The sequence below is a fragment of the Camelina sativa genome, chromosome 13 (genome assembly GCF_000633955.1).
Source record: "Camelina sativa cultivar DH55 chromosome 13, Cs, whole genome shotgun sequence".
Taxonomy (NCBI): Eukaryota; Viridiplantae; Streptophyta; class Magnoliopsida; order Brassicales; family Brassicaceae; genus Camelina; species Camelina sativa.
Genome location: NC_025697.1, coordinates 11,029,240 through 11,044,430, shown reverse-complemented (window position 1 = coordinate 11,044,430; position 15,191 = coordinate 11,029,240). Strand labels below are relative to the sequence as shown.

At 34.5% G+C, this 15,191-nt stretch overlaps 2 protein-coding genes across 2 annotated transcripts in view; both read left to right on the top strand.

Moving 5' to 3' along the window:
• LOC104736418 (probable peroxidase 61) lies at positions 10,718–12,878 on the top strand. Its single transcript, XM_010456395.1, has 4 exons — positions 10,718–11,110; positions 11,210–11,389; positions 11,498–11,657; positions 12,278–12,878. The coding sequence occupies exons 1-4, from the start codon at positions 10,862–10,864 to the stop codon at positions 12,712–12,714; spliced, it is 1,026 nt and encodes a 341-aa protein (XP_010454697.1). The 5' UTR covers positions 10,718–10,861; the 3' UTR covers positions 12,715–12,878.
• Positions 13,410–15,191, top strand: part of LOC104738134 (uncharacterized protein At3g49140) — a 4,397-nt gene continuing 2,615 nt past the window's right edge. Inside the window, exons 1-4 of the mRNA XM_010458361.2 lie at positions 13,410–13,611; positions 13,839–13,938; positions 14,705–14,924; positions 15,147–15,186. Of these exons, the coding sequence (XP_010456663.1) occupies positions 13,572–13,611; positions 13,839–13,938; positions 14,705–14,924; positions 15,147–15,186 (400 nt within the window). The 5' untranslated portion in view covers positions 13,410–13,571. The remainder of the gene's footprint in view (positions 13,612–13,838; positions 13,939–14,704; positions 14,925–15,146; positions 15,187–15,191) is intronic.

The following is a 15,191-nucleotide window of genomic DNA, read 5'->3' as shown; positions in this document are numbered from 1 at the left end:
TCTTTCTTACAGAGACCCATTTGTGTCCAACTGGTTTAATGGTAGGTGTCGTCCTTAAGATCGGACCAAACACACTTCTCTTCTTTAAAGAGTTTAACTCCACATCAATGGCTTCTTTCCATTTAAGCCAATCTTTACTTTGAGTGCACTCTAATATGGATGTGGGTTCTAGATCCTCATTTATCTCAAGTGCTACCTTGTTTATAAATATTTCATCAATGTCGACATTTTTCCGGTTCCATTTTATTCCAGACATTATGTAATTGATTGATACCTCATTGTTATCAATTCCTTCAGGTTCTTGAGGTTCAGCGTCCTGAACTTCACCTGGTACATTAATTATTTCCGCGGCCATGTCTGGTTTTTCGGTAATTCCCTGAACCTCGGTCTGTTTTGCACCTTTAGACTTTCGAGGATTTTTATCTTTGGAACCTAACGGTCTACCTCGTTTCAAACGTGGTTTAGACTCTGTAGCAACTTGTTTATTGTGTTCCTTTTGAACATCAATACGTACTGGTGCATTGCAAGCTGGTATGTACGATTTTGTTACTCTCTTTGGGTCAGCAAAGGAATCTGGCAATTGATTAGCTAGCTGTTGTAAATGTATAATCTTTTGAACCTCTGCATCACATGCTAGAGTTCGAGGATCTTGCCAATTTAAGGATGTTTGATTCCATGTTAATTCTTTGACCAGCTTGCCGGTCTCACCACCTATAGTAGGGAATTCGGACTCAACGAATTGACAGTCCGCGTATCTGGCCTTAAATAGATCTCCTGTCAATGGCTCAAGATACTTTATTATGGTGGGAGACTCATATCCCACATATATTCCCATCCTCCTTTGAGGTCCCATCTTAGTTCTCTGTGGTGGAGCAACGGGTGTATAAACGGCACAACCAAATGTTTTGAGATGGGATAAGTCTGGCTCTTGACCCGATAATAGTTGGGATGGTGAATATATGTGTTCACTAGATGGCCTGATGCGTATGAGTTCTGCTGCATGTAAGACCGCGTGTCCCCAAGCCGACACAGGAAGCTTCGATCTCATTAACAATGGTCGAGCTATTAATTGTATACGTTTAATGAAGGATTCAGCTAATCCGTTTTGTGTATGGACATGTGCCACAGGATGTTCCACACTCACCCCCATGGACATACAGTAATCATTAAACGCTTGGGATGTAAATTCACCAGCATTATCTAGACGTATAGTCTTTAGTGGAAAGTCTGGAAAATGTGCTCTTAATCTTATGATTTGAGCCAACACCCTAGCAAATGCTAGGTTCCTTGTGGATAACAAGCATACGTGAGACCATCTGGTTGATGCATCGATCATAACCATGAAATATCTAAACGACCCACAAGGTGGGTGTATTGGTCCACATATGTCACCTTGTATCCTTTCCAGAAAATGCAAAGTCTCTTTTGTGACTTTTACTGGTGATGGTCTTGTAATGAGTTTCCCTTGTGCACATGCTACACAAGTGAGATTTTTAGGGAAAACTCTTTTCTCTTTAAGGTTGTGCCCATTTGAACTCTTAATTACTTTACGCATCATGTTCGAACCCGGGTGGCCTAACCGGTCATGCCATAGAGTGAATTGTTCAGTGAACATTTTGTGCTTAGCCATGTTAGCTTCTATCATGTTTATCTTAGCATGGTATAAACCAGTGGCTAGTGCGGGTATAGTCTCTCGGACCTTCTTTTGGCCGTTTACATTTTCAGTAATGTATAGGAATTCTTTAGTTCCTTCACCCTTGGTTTCAACATGATAGCCATTTAATCTTATATCTTTAAAGCTCAATAAGTTTCTCTTAGAGCTGGGTGAGTATAGGGCATCACTTAGTTCAATATGTGTGCCGTTAGGCAACAAAATGTGAGCCTGGCCGTAGCCTTCTATCATGTTGGCTATACCCGCAATTGTACTAACATTTGCACTTTTCATTTTGAGATCTATGAAATATCTTTTGTCTCTTAGTATAGTGTGGCTGGATCCACTGTCCACCACTAGTTCACTCATGTCCTTGGCCATTTCTATAAATAGGACATAATTTTGTATTTTAATAGGACAATTATAAAATAAAAGAACCATTGCATTTAAATTAAATAATCATCCAATACAATAAAGGAAAATAAAGCATAAAAGCATTGAAATTAAACCGCTTTAAAACGAAAATCAATCATCATCTTGAAGGCAATCGGAAGTCTCTAGCAAGTCGTCATTCTCATGATCGAAGTCTCCTTCATCATCGATGTACGCATAGTTGGCTTCCGGATTTTTCTTTAGAACTTCTTGGTATGCATCAATGAGGTGTTTGGGAGTTCTACAAGTCTTGGACCAGTGGTTTGACATACCACATCTGTCGCAGACCGATTTAACCTTGGTACGTGGTTTAAAGGACGTACGGCCCTTACCACCACGTCCGCGGCCTCCTCGGCCGGCCTGTCCGCCACGGCCGCCACGGCCACTACGTCCTCTGCCACCACGGCCTTGGCCGTAGTGTCTTTCTCTGTGGACATAGTTGGTCTCATGGGGCATTTTGGGCTCCTTAGACTCCATTGTAGTTTTCTTTCCCAAATCAACCTTATTTGCTTCCGGTAATGGGGCTGTACCGGGAGGTCTCATAGCACTGTTCATCAGCAGCAACTCATCATTCTGCTCAGCTAGCAGTAAACATTCAATGAGTGCCCCATAATCGGCAAAGCCTTGATGCCGATACTGTTGCTGAAGAACTCTATTGTTAGGGCTGAAAGTAGACAAAGTCTTTTCTATCAGTTCCCTTTCAGTCACCTCTTTTTCACATAACCTAAGGAGTGAGACAATCCTAAAAAGCTCAGAGTTATACTCCTCCACGGATTTGTAATCCTGGATCCTTAGGTTCTTCCAATCAAACTCGGCCTTTGGAAGGAGCACCGTCTTTTGGTGCCCGTAACGGCGTTTAAGCTGTGTCCAAAGGGCGAGTGGATTGTCTATGAAGAGGTACTGGCTCTTGAGACTCTCTGCAATGTGATGGTGCATATGTTGGAGACACTTGTTCTTTTTCTTGTCAGTGCTCTCAACTTCCTCATCAATGCAACCAGCTAGGCCATTGGACCTTAGGTGGATTTCGGTGTCTTTGACCCATTCCAAGTAGTTCTTTCCAGAAGCTTGCAAGATGGGATAGTCTAGGCTTTTAAGATTCGCCATCTGCATATAATGTAGACAACCGATAGTTAGCATGCGGTATTTGAGACCGAATCATGCAACAAACATTTATTCAGGTCATGCGGTATTTGAGACCGAAACATGCCTTGGACCATGCGGTATTTGAGACCGAAACATGTCCTTGGACCATGCGGTATTTGAGACCGAAACATGTCCTTGGGCCATGCGGTATTTGAGACCGAAAACATGCCCTGGGCCATGCGGTATTTGAGACCGAAACATGCCCTTGCCTATAATGGATTTCGTATGGTTTAAAATCATGCATGCAAAGACAACAAAATCAAATATGTATGCATGCAACAATTTCCTTATTTTTTCTAGATAGGATTTCCTTTTTCTTAAATTTCCTTTTCTTTCTAGGATTTAGCAAATATTGTTTTAATGGGTTTTAGATAATTACTATAACCGATTAGGAACTTATCCTAATCATAGTTTTAATTTCCGATTTTATGTTTTAAAGTTTATAGGAACTTAACAAAAGTTTTAGTTCAATCGGAATTTTCAACCCTTAACTCAAGTTTATCAAATTCGGTTTTGAGTCTTAACAATCCTAGAACATGATTCATGCAGCCGAAATTTACATGAACAATTATGCTTGAATAGATCCTATCTTTATATATGATCCGTTTTTCAGTATGATGCATGGATGGTCCGGTTTTGATATCCTAGAACATGTTTAAACAACAAAATATTTCTAGGTTCTTATGCATCACAACAAGCAGCAAACAACCAAATTCCATTCATAATATAATTGGTTTTAATTCTCAAGGAATCTAACAACCTAAACGCCAACAGGTTTTAAGTTTTAGGTTTTAGAGATCTTAAACTTTGTTGGTTGTGTACTTGTTTGTCTTAGGGTTCTGTATGTTTAAGTCCAAATTCGGATCATAGGGTTTTAAGAGGGTTCGGCCATATTTTACCTTTCACCGATTTGGATCTGACTGGATATGAACCGGGAGCTAACAGACCTCGGTTTTAACTCTCTCTCGCTCACGGACCACGAACAGAATCACGGACCAAACCACGAACCGGATCACGGACAGAACCACGAACTGGATCACGAACAGAACCACGAACTGGATCACGAATAGCTTCCGCGGACAGAACGACGAACTGCTTCCGCGGATCACGAACAGCTTCCCACGTCCGCTTTGTACTTCTCTCGTCCGGAATCACGAACCGCGAACAGACGAACTCACCCCCGAACACGGACCACAAATCTCGATCAAGCTGCCGATAGAAGCTTGATCACGAGCTTAAGGTATGCTCGTGAACAAGGAGATCTTCGGACAGAAAGGGTTTGATCTCGGATGGGAGCAAGAACGAAGATGGTTTTAGGGTTCGTGGAAGAGAGAAGAAGATCGGCGGCTGCTTTAGGGTTTGGGAAGCNAAGAATTAAGAAAATTATACAATTAATTACTATAATATCATAATTAATGTTGTAAACTAGAGAATTTAGGAAGTGAAATCTCTTAGTCTTATTGATTAATGTTGAGCATACATGTATATATAATAGGAGTACAAGGGCTAAAGCCCATAAAGCAATAGAGTACATAAGATAGGCCATGGGCCGTACAGCAATGGCCATGGGCCGTAAAGCTATGGCCGATGGGCCGTACATGTGCGGACAGTAAATGGCCGAATGGCCATGTCCTAACGGACTGTGAGCGGGCCGGTCTATGGAGTCCACAAGTGTTTTACAACAATTAAATAAATTACTGTCAATTATTAATCATAAAAGAAAAAAGGATTGTTCTAATGCTCACAACCTGAAACCACTCTCCACTTGTTCTTTCACTGTCAATCGGCTCGTGACGTATGGACTTTAGCACCGTTCAAAGCCACCATCAACCCAGATCACATCAACAGTATACGTATTGGGATCGAGGCATCCAAATCGTGGACTACTCTTCCGCCTTCAGGGATTGGTAATGCACCTCTTCTACCTTGGATACTCTAGGCTATTTGGACAAGTCGTAACAAACGAATATTTGAAAAGAGACAACTCACAGCACCAGATATCCTGTCTCAAGCTATTTCTTAAGCACGGGAATGGCTTGCAGCTCAAACCACTAAGCCTTCTTATCACGAATCTCGCTCTTACCACCAATCAATACCTTTGCCTGAGTCACACCCTGGTACCATGAATTGCTTCTCAGACGCTGCGTGGAAGAAGGAATCAGGATTGGCGGTCTTTGGTTGGATCTTTATAGATCCAATCACAAAATCAGAAATCCATGGCAGATCTTCAGCATCCAATGTGAGCTCAGCTCTCCTGGCAGAGGCGATGGCTCTCCATCTAGCACAACACGCCATAGACCTTGGATTCAAAAACGTCTTTTTTGCTTCAGATTCGCATATGCTAATCAAAGCACTCAACTTGGAGCCCTCTTCAAAGGAGCTCTATGGAATTCAACACGACATCCTAAATCTATCTCTCACTTTTGATGAAATCGTTTTCTCTCATGTTTCACGGATCTTCAACCGTCGGGCAGATGAGATTGCTAAATCATCTTTATTATCTGTATTAATGAACCTATCTACCGAACCGATTGGACCGGTTTAAAGTTTAATGAAATCAGCTTTTCGACAAAGAAAAAAAAAAGATTGTAGATAATCACCTTTACATAAACAAATAATTTTGTCATGATAACGTCTTTGAATTTTTGATTAATTTATGATAATGTTAGTATAGTTTTATTTAAAATTAGTTGGACAAGTATTAAAAAAACTATTACATATGAGATTACAAATTATTAAACAAATATATTTAAGATATTGTTACTTTTTCAAATATGAGATAAAATTAGTTTTCAGTTTTTTTTTTTTTTTAAATGAATTTTTCTGTTACTTTAATTTACTATTAAATCCCCTATATTAATTGGAGAAGTGCAACTAACTCATTACTATTTACCGAAATAGTTGAAATCAGAGTCATTTTGCTACATTCTTTTTGACCCTTAGTTCATCGATCTTCAGCTATAAATAAATGTATGTTTTAGGGAGAAAAACCATCAATCAAAAATTTCTCTCTATAGTAGTGTCTTATTCCCAAATCAACACGAAAAGATGTTCAGATTCACCGAGACGAAGTTTCAAAAAAAACACAACTCTGATGGCTCAAGATCCACCGAAGGATCTTCTCTAACGCCTCTCGTCGCCAACAACGGGAACAAATAGTAATAGTGACTTGTAACTGGTTATAAAAATTCAAAAGTCCCATGCTTAGTTTTCAAAGTTAGTAATTCATATAATCGCGACACATGTCAAGTATATCAATAATATTTTGATAAGTGTGAAAAAATTATTTAATAATTATAAGAAAATTAAAAAATGCTAAAAATAAAAGTATCACAATTAATATTTTTGAAAAGTATATAAAACCAAAAGTGATATATTACATCACTAATTATAATAGGAAAGTTATCTATTAAATTACTAATTTCAATAGGAAAATATGTGAAATTAATCAGGAAAATATTTGCAATTAATAAGGAAAATATATATAATTAAATTGCAATTATTATTTATTATGATCATATAGTAAAAAGAAATTTATATAGAAAAGTGATTAAAGTATAAAAAAATTTAATGTGTTAAAATTAGTGATTAACATAATATAAGAAAAATAAGAAATTAATAAAATTTTTCTTAAGAATATAATGTAATTTTCTTAAGAAATTAATGTAACTTTCTTAAATTAATGTAATGTTCTTGGTTCTTAAAGTTAGTAACTTCTTGACACGTGTCAATTTTTAAAATGAATGATTTGTCATGTGTTATACCAAAAATTTGTTTTAAAATATTTGTAAATTATAAGAAATTAAAAATTTAAACAATTTAAGAAATATAAAAAGATAGTTCATATATGTATATATATATATATAAAAAGGTTCTAATGTTAAATTTCTAATTCTATAAGAAAAAGAATTAAGAAAATTATACAATTAACTACTATAATATCATAATTAAATAAATTATACTGTCAATTATTAATCATAAAATAAAAAGGATTGTAGATAATCACCTTTACATAAACAAATAATTTTCTCATGATAACGTCTTTGAATTTTTGATTAATTTATGATAATGTTAGTATAGTTTTATTTAAAATTAGTTGGACAATTAGTAAAACTATTACATATGAGATTACAAATTATGAAACAAATATATTTAAAATATTGTTACTTTTTCAAATATGAGATAAAATTAGTTTTCAGTTTTTTTTTTTTTTTGAAAATGACATTTTATGTTGCTTATTTACTATGAAATCTCCTATATTAATTGCAGAAGGGCAACTAACTCTTTACTATTTACCGAAATAGTTGAAATCAGAGTCATTTTGTTACATTCTTTTTGACCCTTAGTTCATCGATCTTCAACTATAAATAGATGTATGTTTTAGGGAGAAAAACAATCAATCATAATTTTCTCTCTATAGTAGCGTCTTATTCTCAAATCAACACGAAAAGATGTTCAGATTCATCAAGACGAAGTTTCAAAGAAAACACAACTCTAACGGCTCAAGATTCACCGGAGGATCTTCTCTAACGCCTCTCGCCAACAACGAGAACAAATAGTAATAGTGACTAACTGGTTATAAAAATTCAGAAGTCCCATGCTTAGCGAAGGCAAAAGATACCATTATCTTACTTAATAAACGGATCTTGCTCTAGCAAGTATCTAACCCGGTCAAAACGGACTTGGGACGGTCAAATCCTATTTCATTTTTAATTCAACGAGAACGTTTCTAACGTTGGACGTCTCGAAAGTCGAAAGATAGTACAATAGTCTATACACAAAATCAATTTACTATCCTGCTATGAGCTATCTATCTACTTTGAGTTTTACTATTAATTTACAAACACTAAATAATATGTTTGATATAAATAAATTAACCAATTTGATAAGTTTATAAAGTTATTATACTTTTAATTTATAATATTGATAGAACCATATTTTTTTTTTACATTCTAAGAAAAAAAATATATAATTATCATATTGAATTGTGTTAAATATATTACACACACGATGGGTACATTTTGATAGAGGTTTTATTATTATAAAAAAAAATTGATAGAGGTTTTATTACTATGGGTACATTTTGTTATCCTTTTCTCACACGATGGACAAATGTAATTTTTTTCTAAAAAAATGTCTATGGCCAAATTTCTTACATAATTTTAAATACGATTTTATACGATATATTCTAATAATGAGTTACTACGAGTGAATTTTAAAACATTTTCTTTAATAATTAACTTTGTTATAATTTCTCTTCTACTTTTTTATTAGACGTGTTTTTATATCAAGTGGGTGTAATTAACTAGCTAATACGGTAATACGGTATGCAAAAAAAAAAAAAAAAGGCAGCCTAGAACATAACTTGTTGTAAACAAAGTTGAGAAACATTTGAAAGGAAGAAAGAACAATTGTTATTTAAAAAGAAAGGTTCAAGAGGTGGATGTATTTTAGCGCACAAGTTAATGTTCGAATAATTTAAACCATGTTGTTATGAAAGTTGTAATAAATAGACCATGTTGATATAGTAAAATACCAAAAAAAACATAACGTACATGCATGGATTACATTGTAAAATTATCATTTACACATATCATTAGAAATCAAATATCAAAATTTTCGGTTATTTGACGCTTAATTAAGAAAGGACAAGTTTTCAGCAATGCGTTGGCGTATGCTGTTATTCAGTCCTTACTCTTACAGCTAGATTTTGGTATCAGGTTTGTGTTTTCTCGCATATATGTACACGTATAATCATGTAGATAGCTAATATATTGAAGCTTACTTATGCATGTATCCTTAAGTACAAAAGCAAGCGAAATGTTTTATTAAGAATATTCATCGCCGACCAATTTGGCTGACGAGACGATATTTGCAAGCTTTGAAACATAGGATAACCAATAGCTTAATCATTAAAGTAATTTATGCAAGACTTATGAATATTTTCGAAATACCTTTTGTTTTATAAGGTTGGTAATAGGTATGAGTATGACCTACGGACTATGATATGTATTGTCAATTAAAAGTTAATATTAGGTCTTACAGAAAAAGTGATTCCACTCGGACTTAGAAACGATTTGAGGTTCAAGAACTTGTTTCCCTTTGTATTGAGATAACGCAATGTATGAATGATGTATTTTTAGTTGTTTATATGATCATATTTGATTTGATTGTTTGATATGTATTTATGTAACATTTTATATATATTTTTAACAAAGAAATAAGTAAACTAACAAGACAATAAGCAAACCATATGTGAAATATAAACAAAACATAAATAAAATATTTTTACATATATGTTTTTATAACAAATAAAATAAATTCTCAGTTGTCATACCATCTCTTTTTTATTGTCACATTAGCATTTTGTTAGTTAATTAAAGATATATTTTGTATAAAATTTAATACAAATTCTCAAGTTTCATGTGTTATGCTTTAATTTAATCATTTGAACATCTTTACATATAAAAATATGAAATATTTGCAAACTAATTTTAATACGAATTCTCAAGTTACATATGCTATATCTTATTTGAATCATTTGAACCTCTCATTTTAATATGTATTTGTTTAGTTAAATTACATATTAGTATATTTAAATTTGAGGAAGAAGACACATGTATTAGTTTATTACTATATGGTTTTAATTAATGTTAGACAGCTGTCAAGTTCTCATGCCACATATGTGAATCTCTAGTTGAAAGTTTTTGGAAAACTCTCCACCTTATTATATAAGAAAGAACCAACTAGCTCGGGGTATACAAAATTTCCCAAAGGTGAAAAAATATTATTTAGTTTTACAATTTTACTACCAATGTTTTAGGGGTGGCAGCTAAACCTCCCTAGTCTACCTAATTAAGTCCTTCACTGACTGCAATACTTCTCTTTTTTTTTACAGCGGCTGCAATACTCCTTTAATATATCAAAACTACACGAAGTTTAGCTAATGAAATTTTTATCTTTAATTAATTAAATTTTGGTTTAAAATTTTGATTTACACACTATTTATTAAGTATATACGTTATAAATTATTGAAAATAGTAATATTATCATATACGTAACTAATTAAGACAAAAACAATATTAGTGGAAATTTTTAAATGCATACATTTATAAAGTGTGGTAACTTTGAAAACCTCCCTTAGTATTATTCAAATGATAAGAGAGGTATATGCGATTACAATATTTTAGATTTTTAAGTGTGAACACAAAGTTTTTGGTTAACCAATTAGGAAGCAACCCACATAATTAGCCGGAAAAGAAAACTAATCAATCATAATATCGAACGTGGAATGACATCATTTCATGTGAATCCGCCTTTGTCATACACGCGCTTCCTTGTTCTGTACACCAAACCGATCAAAGTCAGAATGTAATAATAGTTTTGTATATCGACATTACCGCTTCACTCACGTGGACTTGCCACCCTAGTCAAACCTTATTTATAACCCACCTGATCAAGTACTAATCCATATCTCTTAATTCATTACATTCATTTTTTCCTCTTTTCTATTTTCTTTCTACTTATACACGAGCAATAAGAATCTAGCTACTTTGATCTTTTAATCAAGAAACGAGAAAAAAAGAAAACTAGGGTTTTTTGTGGTGGAAGATTTTTTCGTTTTTTATATTAAAAATGATGCAGTTTGTGAAATTTTTCCCACTATTGGCCCTCGTAGTCATAAACTTAGCCGGAGCGGCGACAGTAGAGGCTGCGACGGGAATGAACCCTCCGGTGAAGCTGGTTTGGCATTATTACAAAGTTACTAACTCTTGTGATGATGCGGAGACTTATATTAGATACCAAGTGGAAAAGTTTTATAAGAGTGATAATACCATTGCCCCCAAGCTACTTCGTCTGCTCTACTCCGATTGTATGGTTAATGTAAGTAAACAACAACAACAACATCATCAACATTACTTTCATTTTCTTATTTCTTATAGCCTATATATGTTGTTAATCTATTTGAAAATGTGTGTGTAGGGATGTGATGCTTCGGTTCTTTTGCAAGGACCAAACTCAGAAAGGACAGCTCCGCAAAATCGAGGGCTTGGAGGTTTTGTAATAATCGATAAAATAAAACAAGTTCTGGAATCACGTTGTCCTGGTGTTGTTTCTTGCGCTGATATCCTCAACCTTGCCACTAGAGATGCTGTTCACATGGTACATATATAGGCATACGCGCATCTTCTTATTAAAGGAGAAGTACTATGGATTGATTATTGTTGGAATTTTTCTGATTGGTGTTTTTTTTTGGTTGATGATGGTTAGGCTGGAGCACCGTCTTACCCTGTGTTTACCGGGAGAAGGGACGGTGGGAGACTAAATGCAGACGCCGTGGATCTGCCGTCACCGTCCATCTCAGTCGACGAGTCATTGGCATACTTCAAATCTAAAGGTCTTGACGTTTTGGATATGACTACCCTTCTAGGTATTTCATCGTCTTCTTTTTCTATCTTTCCCTTAAAACACAAGCATCTTTTATCGTTTATTCTAGTTAGGAAAACGTACTCGCAAAGCACTACAAATTCACGTTTATATTTACATATAGTGTTTACTTTTTCCAAATGATTCCCCACAAGCATAAGCATTTTAATCAAAATCATTTTAATCACAAACGTATCAAATGAACTTGTTTTGGGTTTGACATTTTTCCCATTTGTAATTTGCAAAAAAACAATATCTGGAAAATTATTTGATAATTTAAAAATATGACATTTGAAACAATATAATGATTGTATTAACGTTGAAAAAACTAAGATTGTAATTCAATGCTCTAGCTATGTTTGGCAGAGAGGAAGATCTTAATTACCACTACTAGCTATAAAGATAACAAATATTTGAACTAATTCTCATTGTATACAACACTTAACTACTACAAAACAAAATTTACAAGACGGTTTCACATTCTGGAATTTTTAAGAATATCCAAATAGTAATCTAGCTAGTAATCAAGAAATAATTAAGATATAATATACAACCAAAGTGGATTTAACTAGCTTTCTCGTAGATGATTTGTATCAACCTCTAATATATTGTGTAATGGAACAGGAGCACACTCAATGGGGAAGACACACTGCAGTCACATAGTGAACAGACTATATAACTTCAAGAGCACAGGGAAACCAGATCCGAGCATGAACACTACATTGGTATCACAACTTCGATATCTTTGTCCTCCAAGAACACAAAAAGGCCAAACCGATCCACTCGTTTACCTAAATCCAGACTCAGGCTCAAGCAACAGTTTCAGCAACTCCTACTACTCCCGTGTTTTGTCTCATAACGCTGTTTTGGGAGTAGACCAAGAGCTGCTCAACAACGATGACTCGAAGGAGATCACGCAAGAGTTCGCTTCAGGTTTCGAAGATTTCAGAAAGTCATTTGCTTTGGCAATGTCGAGGATGGGATCTATCAATGTGTTGACCGGAACAGCTGGAGAGATTCGCCGAGACTGCAAAGTTACCAACGCTAACTACGGAGCTTAATTAAACTATATAATTATATCTTATTTAATTTATTATTATTATGTGTGTGTTTGTTATAAAATATAAATATAAATTATTCTAATAAATTTATCATCAATAAGGATGGAAGATAAATTGTTGAATCTTGCAAAAATGTAACAATGTTTTAATCAAACTGATTTGGAAGAGACATTAACAACTTGAAAACGCATGTTTCTTTTTTTCATTTGATATTAGCAACCTTCAAAGTTCTCTTTTAAGCTAGCTTTGCATTGGTGTATTTGTTCACATTTTGAAGAGGAAAAAAAAAAGAAAAGAAAAAATTGTTTTAAGGCAACATAACAAATGTGCAACGATATAAAAAACCAAAAACGCTGCGTTTCAAAGATAAACATTTTTAAATACGTCATCATCACATAGATAGGGATTTAATTCTCTGGTATCCCTATCCGAAGAATTCTTTTCTACACATCGACTTTAATTTTAAGTACCTCTCTTGATATCCTACATAGTGAAATTCGAACCGTGAGCGCGCGCATGTACGCATAGAACTTACAACAACTAAACAACTGCGTTTTTTGTCGAACACTTACTATTTTAATTATATTTAATCTTTAACAATCTTGTTTTAATTATATTTAATCTTTAACAAATAATATTGTCTTAATATTGTCTTTAACAACCTTTCAGGTATATTTAATTATGTTTTAATATTGTCTTTATACCATTGTTTTTGAGAAATGGTTTTGATGGATAGGGCGATATCAGATTTTGGTCGTGAGAGATAGTATTTGATAGCAGCAGTCTTCGTAGGCTTCGCTTCGGCCTTGGAGGCGCTCTCTCCTCAGCTTTTTCGACTCTCTCTCTCTCTGTCGCTCATGGCCGTACCAGGATTCTTCTCTTCCACGGCGCTACTCCGTAATCACTCTCTTACTGAAATTCACCATTTTTTTTCTTTAATTTTTACTAGCAATTATATCTATCTATGCATTTTTCGCGTTGTTATTGCTAATTGATATTCTCATGTACTTATTTTGATTTGGGAGCTTTCTTCTTTGCATTCCATTTTTACTTTTTCAGCAAAATTCTTTGATTCTCTCCTCAAAAAATTTCATGAATTGGGTTGAAAAAATACTACTTGGCAGGGCATTGTCCTGTATCGAAAACAGAGGAGGGAGGAGGAAGCTGCTTCCATGTCTCGCCTCGCCGAGTTTTTCATCCTCACCGCCTCAACACTTGTTCTGGGTACTATGAATTGCCCTTTCTTCTCCATTACCCATCAATTCTGTTAAGTAAAGTTGAGATTTTTTTTTGTTTTTTTGCTTTTTAAGTAAATACGTTAGAGTAAGTTTTGTTGCTTTTGTGTGAGTTTGATATAACTAAAAAAGATGTTAGATTCTAGTTTCTTTCTTGTTTTTGGAAAGCTTTATCTGTGTAACTCCTGCATGATTTAGTTCAGTTTTGGTTATATGTTTCTAGTCAGTGGTTTTCATGAACCTTGAGATACAGTAAAAGCTGAACAATCTTGTATTCACTATTTATTGTTCTCAATCTTGTATACAGTATTTATTGTTCTCATATGGGAGCTCCTGAACTATATAAAAGCTGTGTATTTGGTCCGAAGTTGTTCTCCTTTTTTTTTTTTTTAGTTTGTTAGTGTATTAGAAACTAGTAGTCGAGGTCATACTTTTCATTTGTTGCTTGAGCTAGGGAAGATAACTAAATGTGTTTCGATAGTACTTGATGCATTAGGTTATCTTAATCTGTAGTAAAAGGCTAAAAAGATGTCTGAGCATATGTGCCAATATTTTTGTGAGAGAGTACTCTTATTTGATGTGCCAGAACATATGTGCCATGAGTTTATCAGAACATATGTGCCATGAGTTTCAACTATCAGGGTTATCTTATTAGATGCCAAATATTTTGTGAGAGAGACATTGCATTTTTATTTTTTTCTTTTATGTTTGAATCCTCACTTATAATATACCAAACTTTTAATGCACATTACCAGGAGTGGATATCTCAAGTGTAACAGTGACTATTTTACAAGAAATTATTTGCGGAAGAATAGGACTCAGGCCATAGCAGAGTATTTGGGTTCAACTTCAGATCCTAAGAAGCCAACTGGGCAGCCAAGTTATCATCCTTCAGAAGATATCAGAGCATATGTGCCAGAGAATCCTGCAGATTCTAGGCTTTCACCTCCTGAAACTGCTAGAACCATCATTGAGGTATTATTATATGGCATCTTTCACTCAACATTTTATTTGATTAAGTTTTCTGGTAAATCAATCCTAGGACTGATGTCTTAACCTAAACTACAGTTATATGTTAGTGTGAAGAGTTCTGGTTGCTACCTTATTGTGGTTTCTTCAGTGTAACTTTGCCTGCTTGTTTGATTTTGCAAACCTAGTTTTGCGGATCTGACATTTCCCATAGTGTGTCTTGTTTAGGTGAACAAAAAAGGAACCCTGATGCTTTCAGGTTTACTTGGTATA

Excerpts from the sequence above, each read along its gene's own strand:
- LOC104736418 (XM_010456395.1), top strand. The coding sequence starts at position 10,862 with ATGATGCAGTTTGTGAAATTTTTCCCACTATTGGCCCTCGTAGTCATA. Across the intron at positions 11,390-11,497 it reads CTAGAGATGCTGTTCACATG|GCTGGAGCACCGTCTTACCC; the intron begins GTACATATATAG and ends GATGATGGTTAG. Across the intron at positions 11,658-12,277 it reads GGATATGACTACCCTTCTAG|GAGCACACTCAATGGGGAAG; the intron begins GTATTTCATCGT and ends GTAATGGAACAG.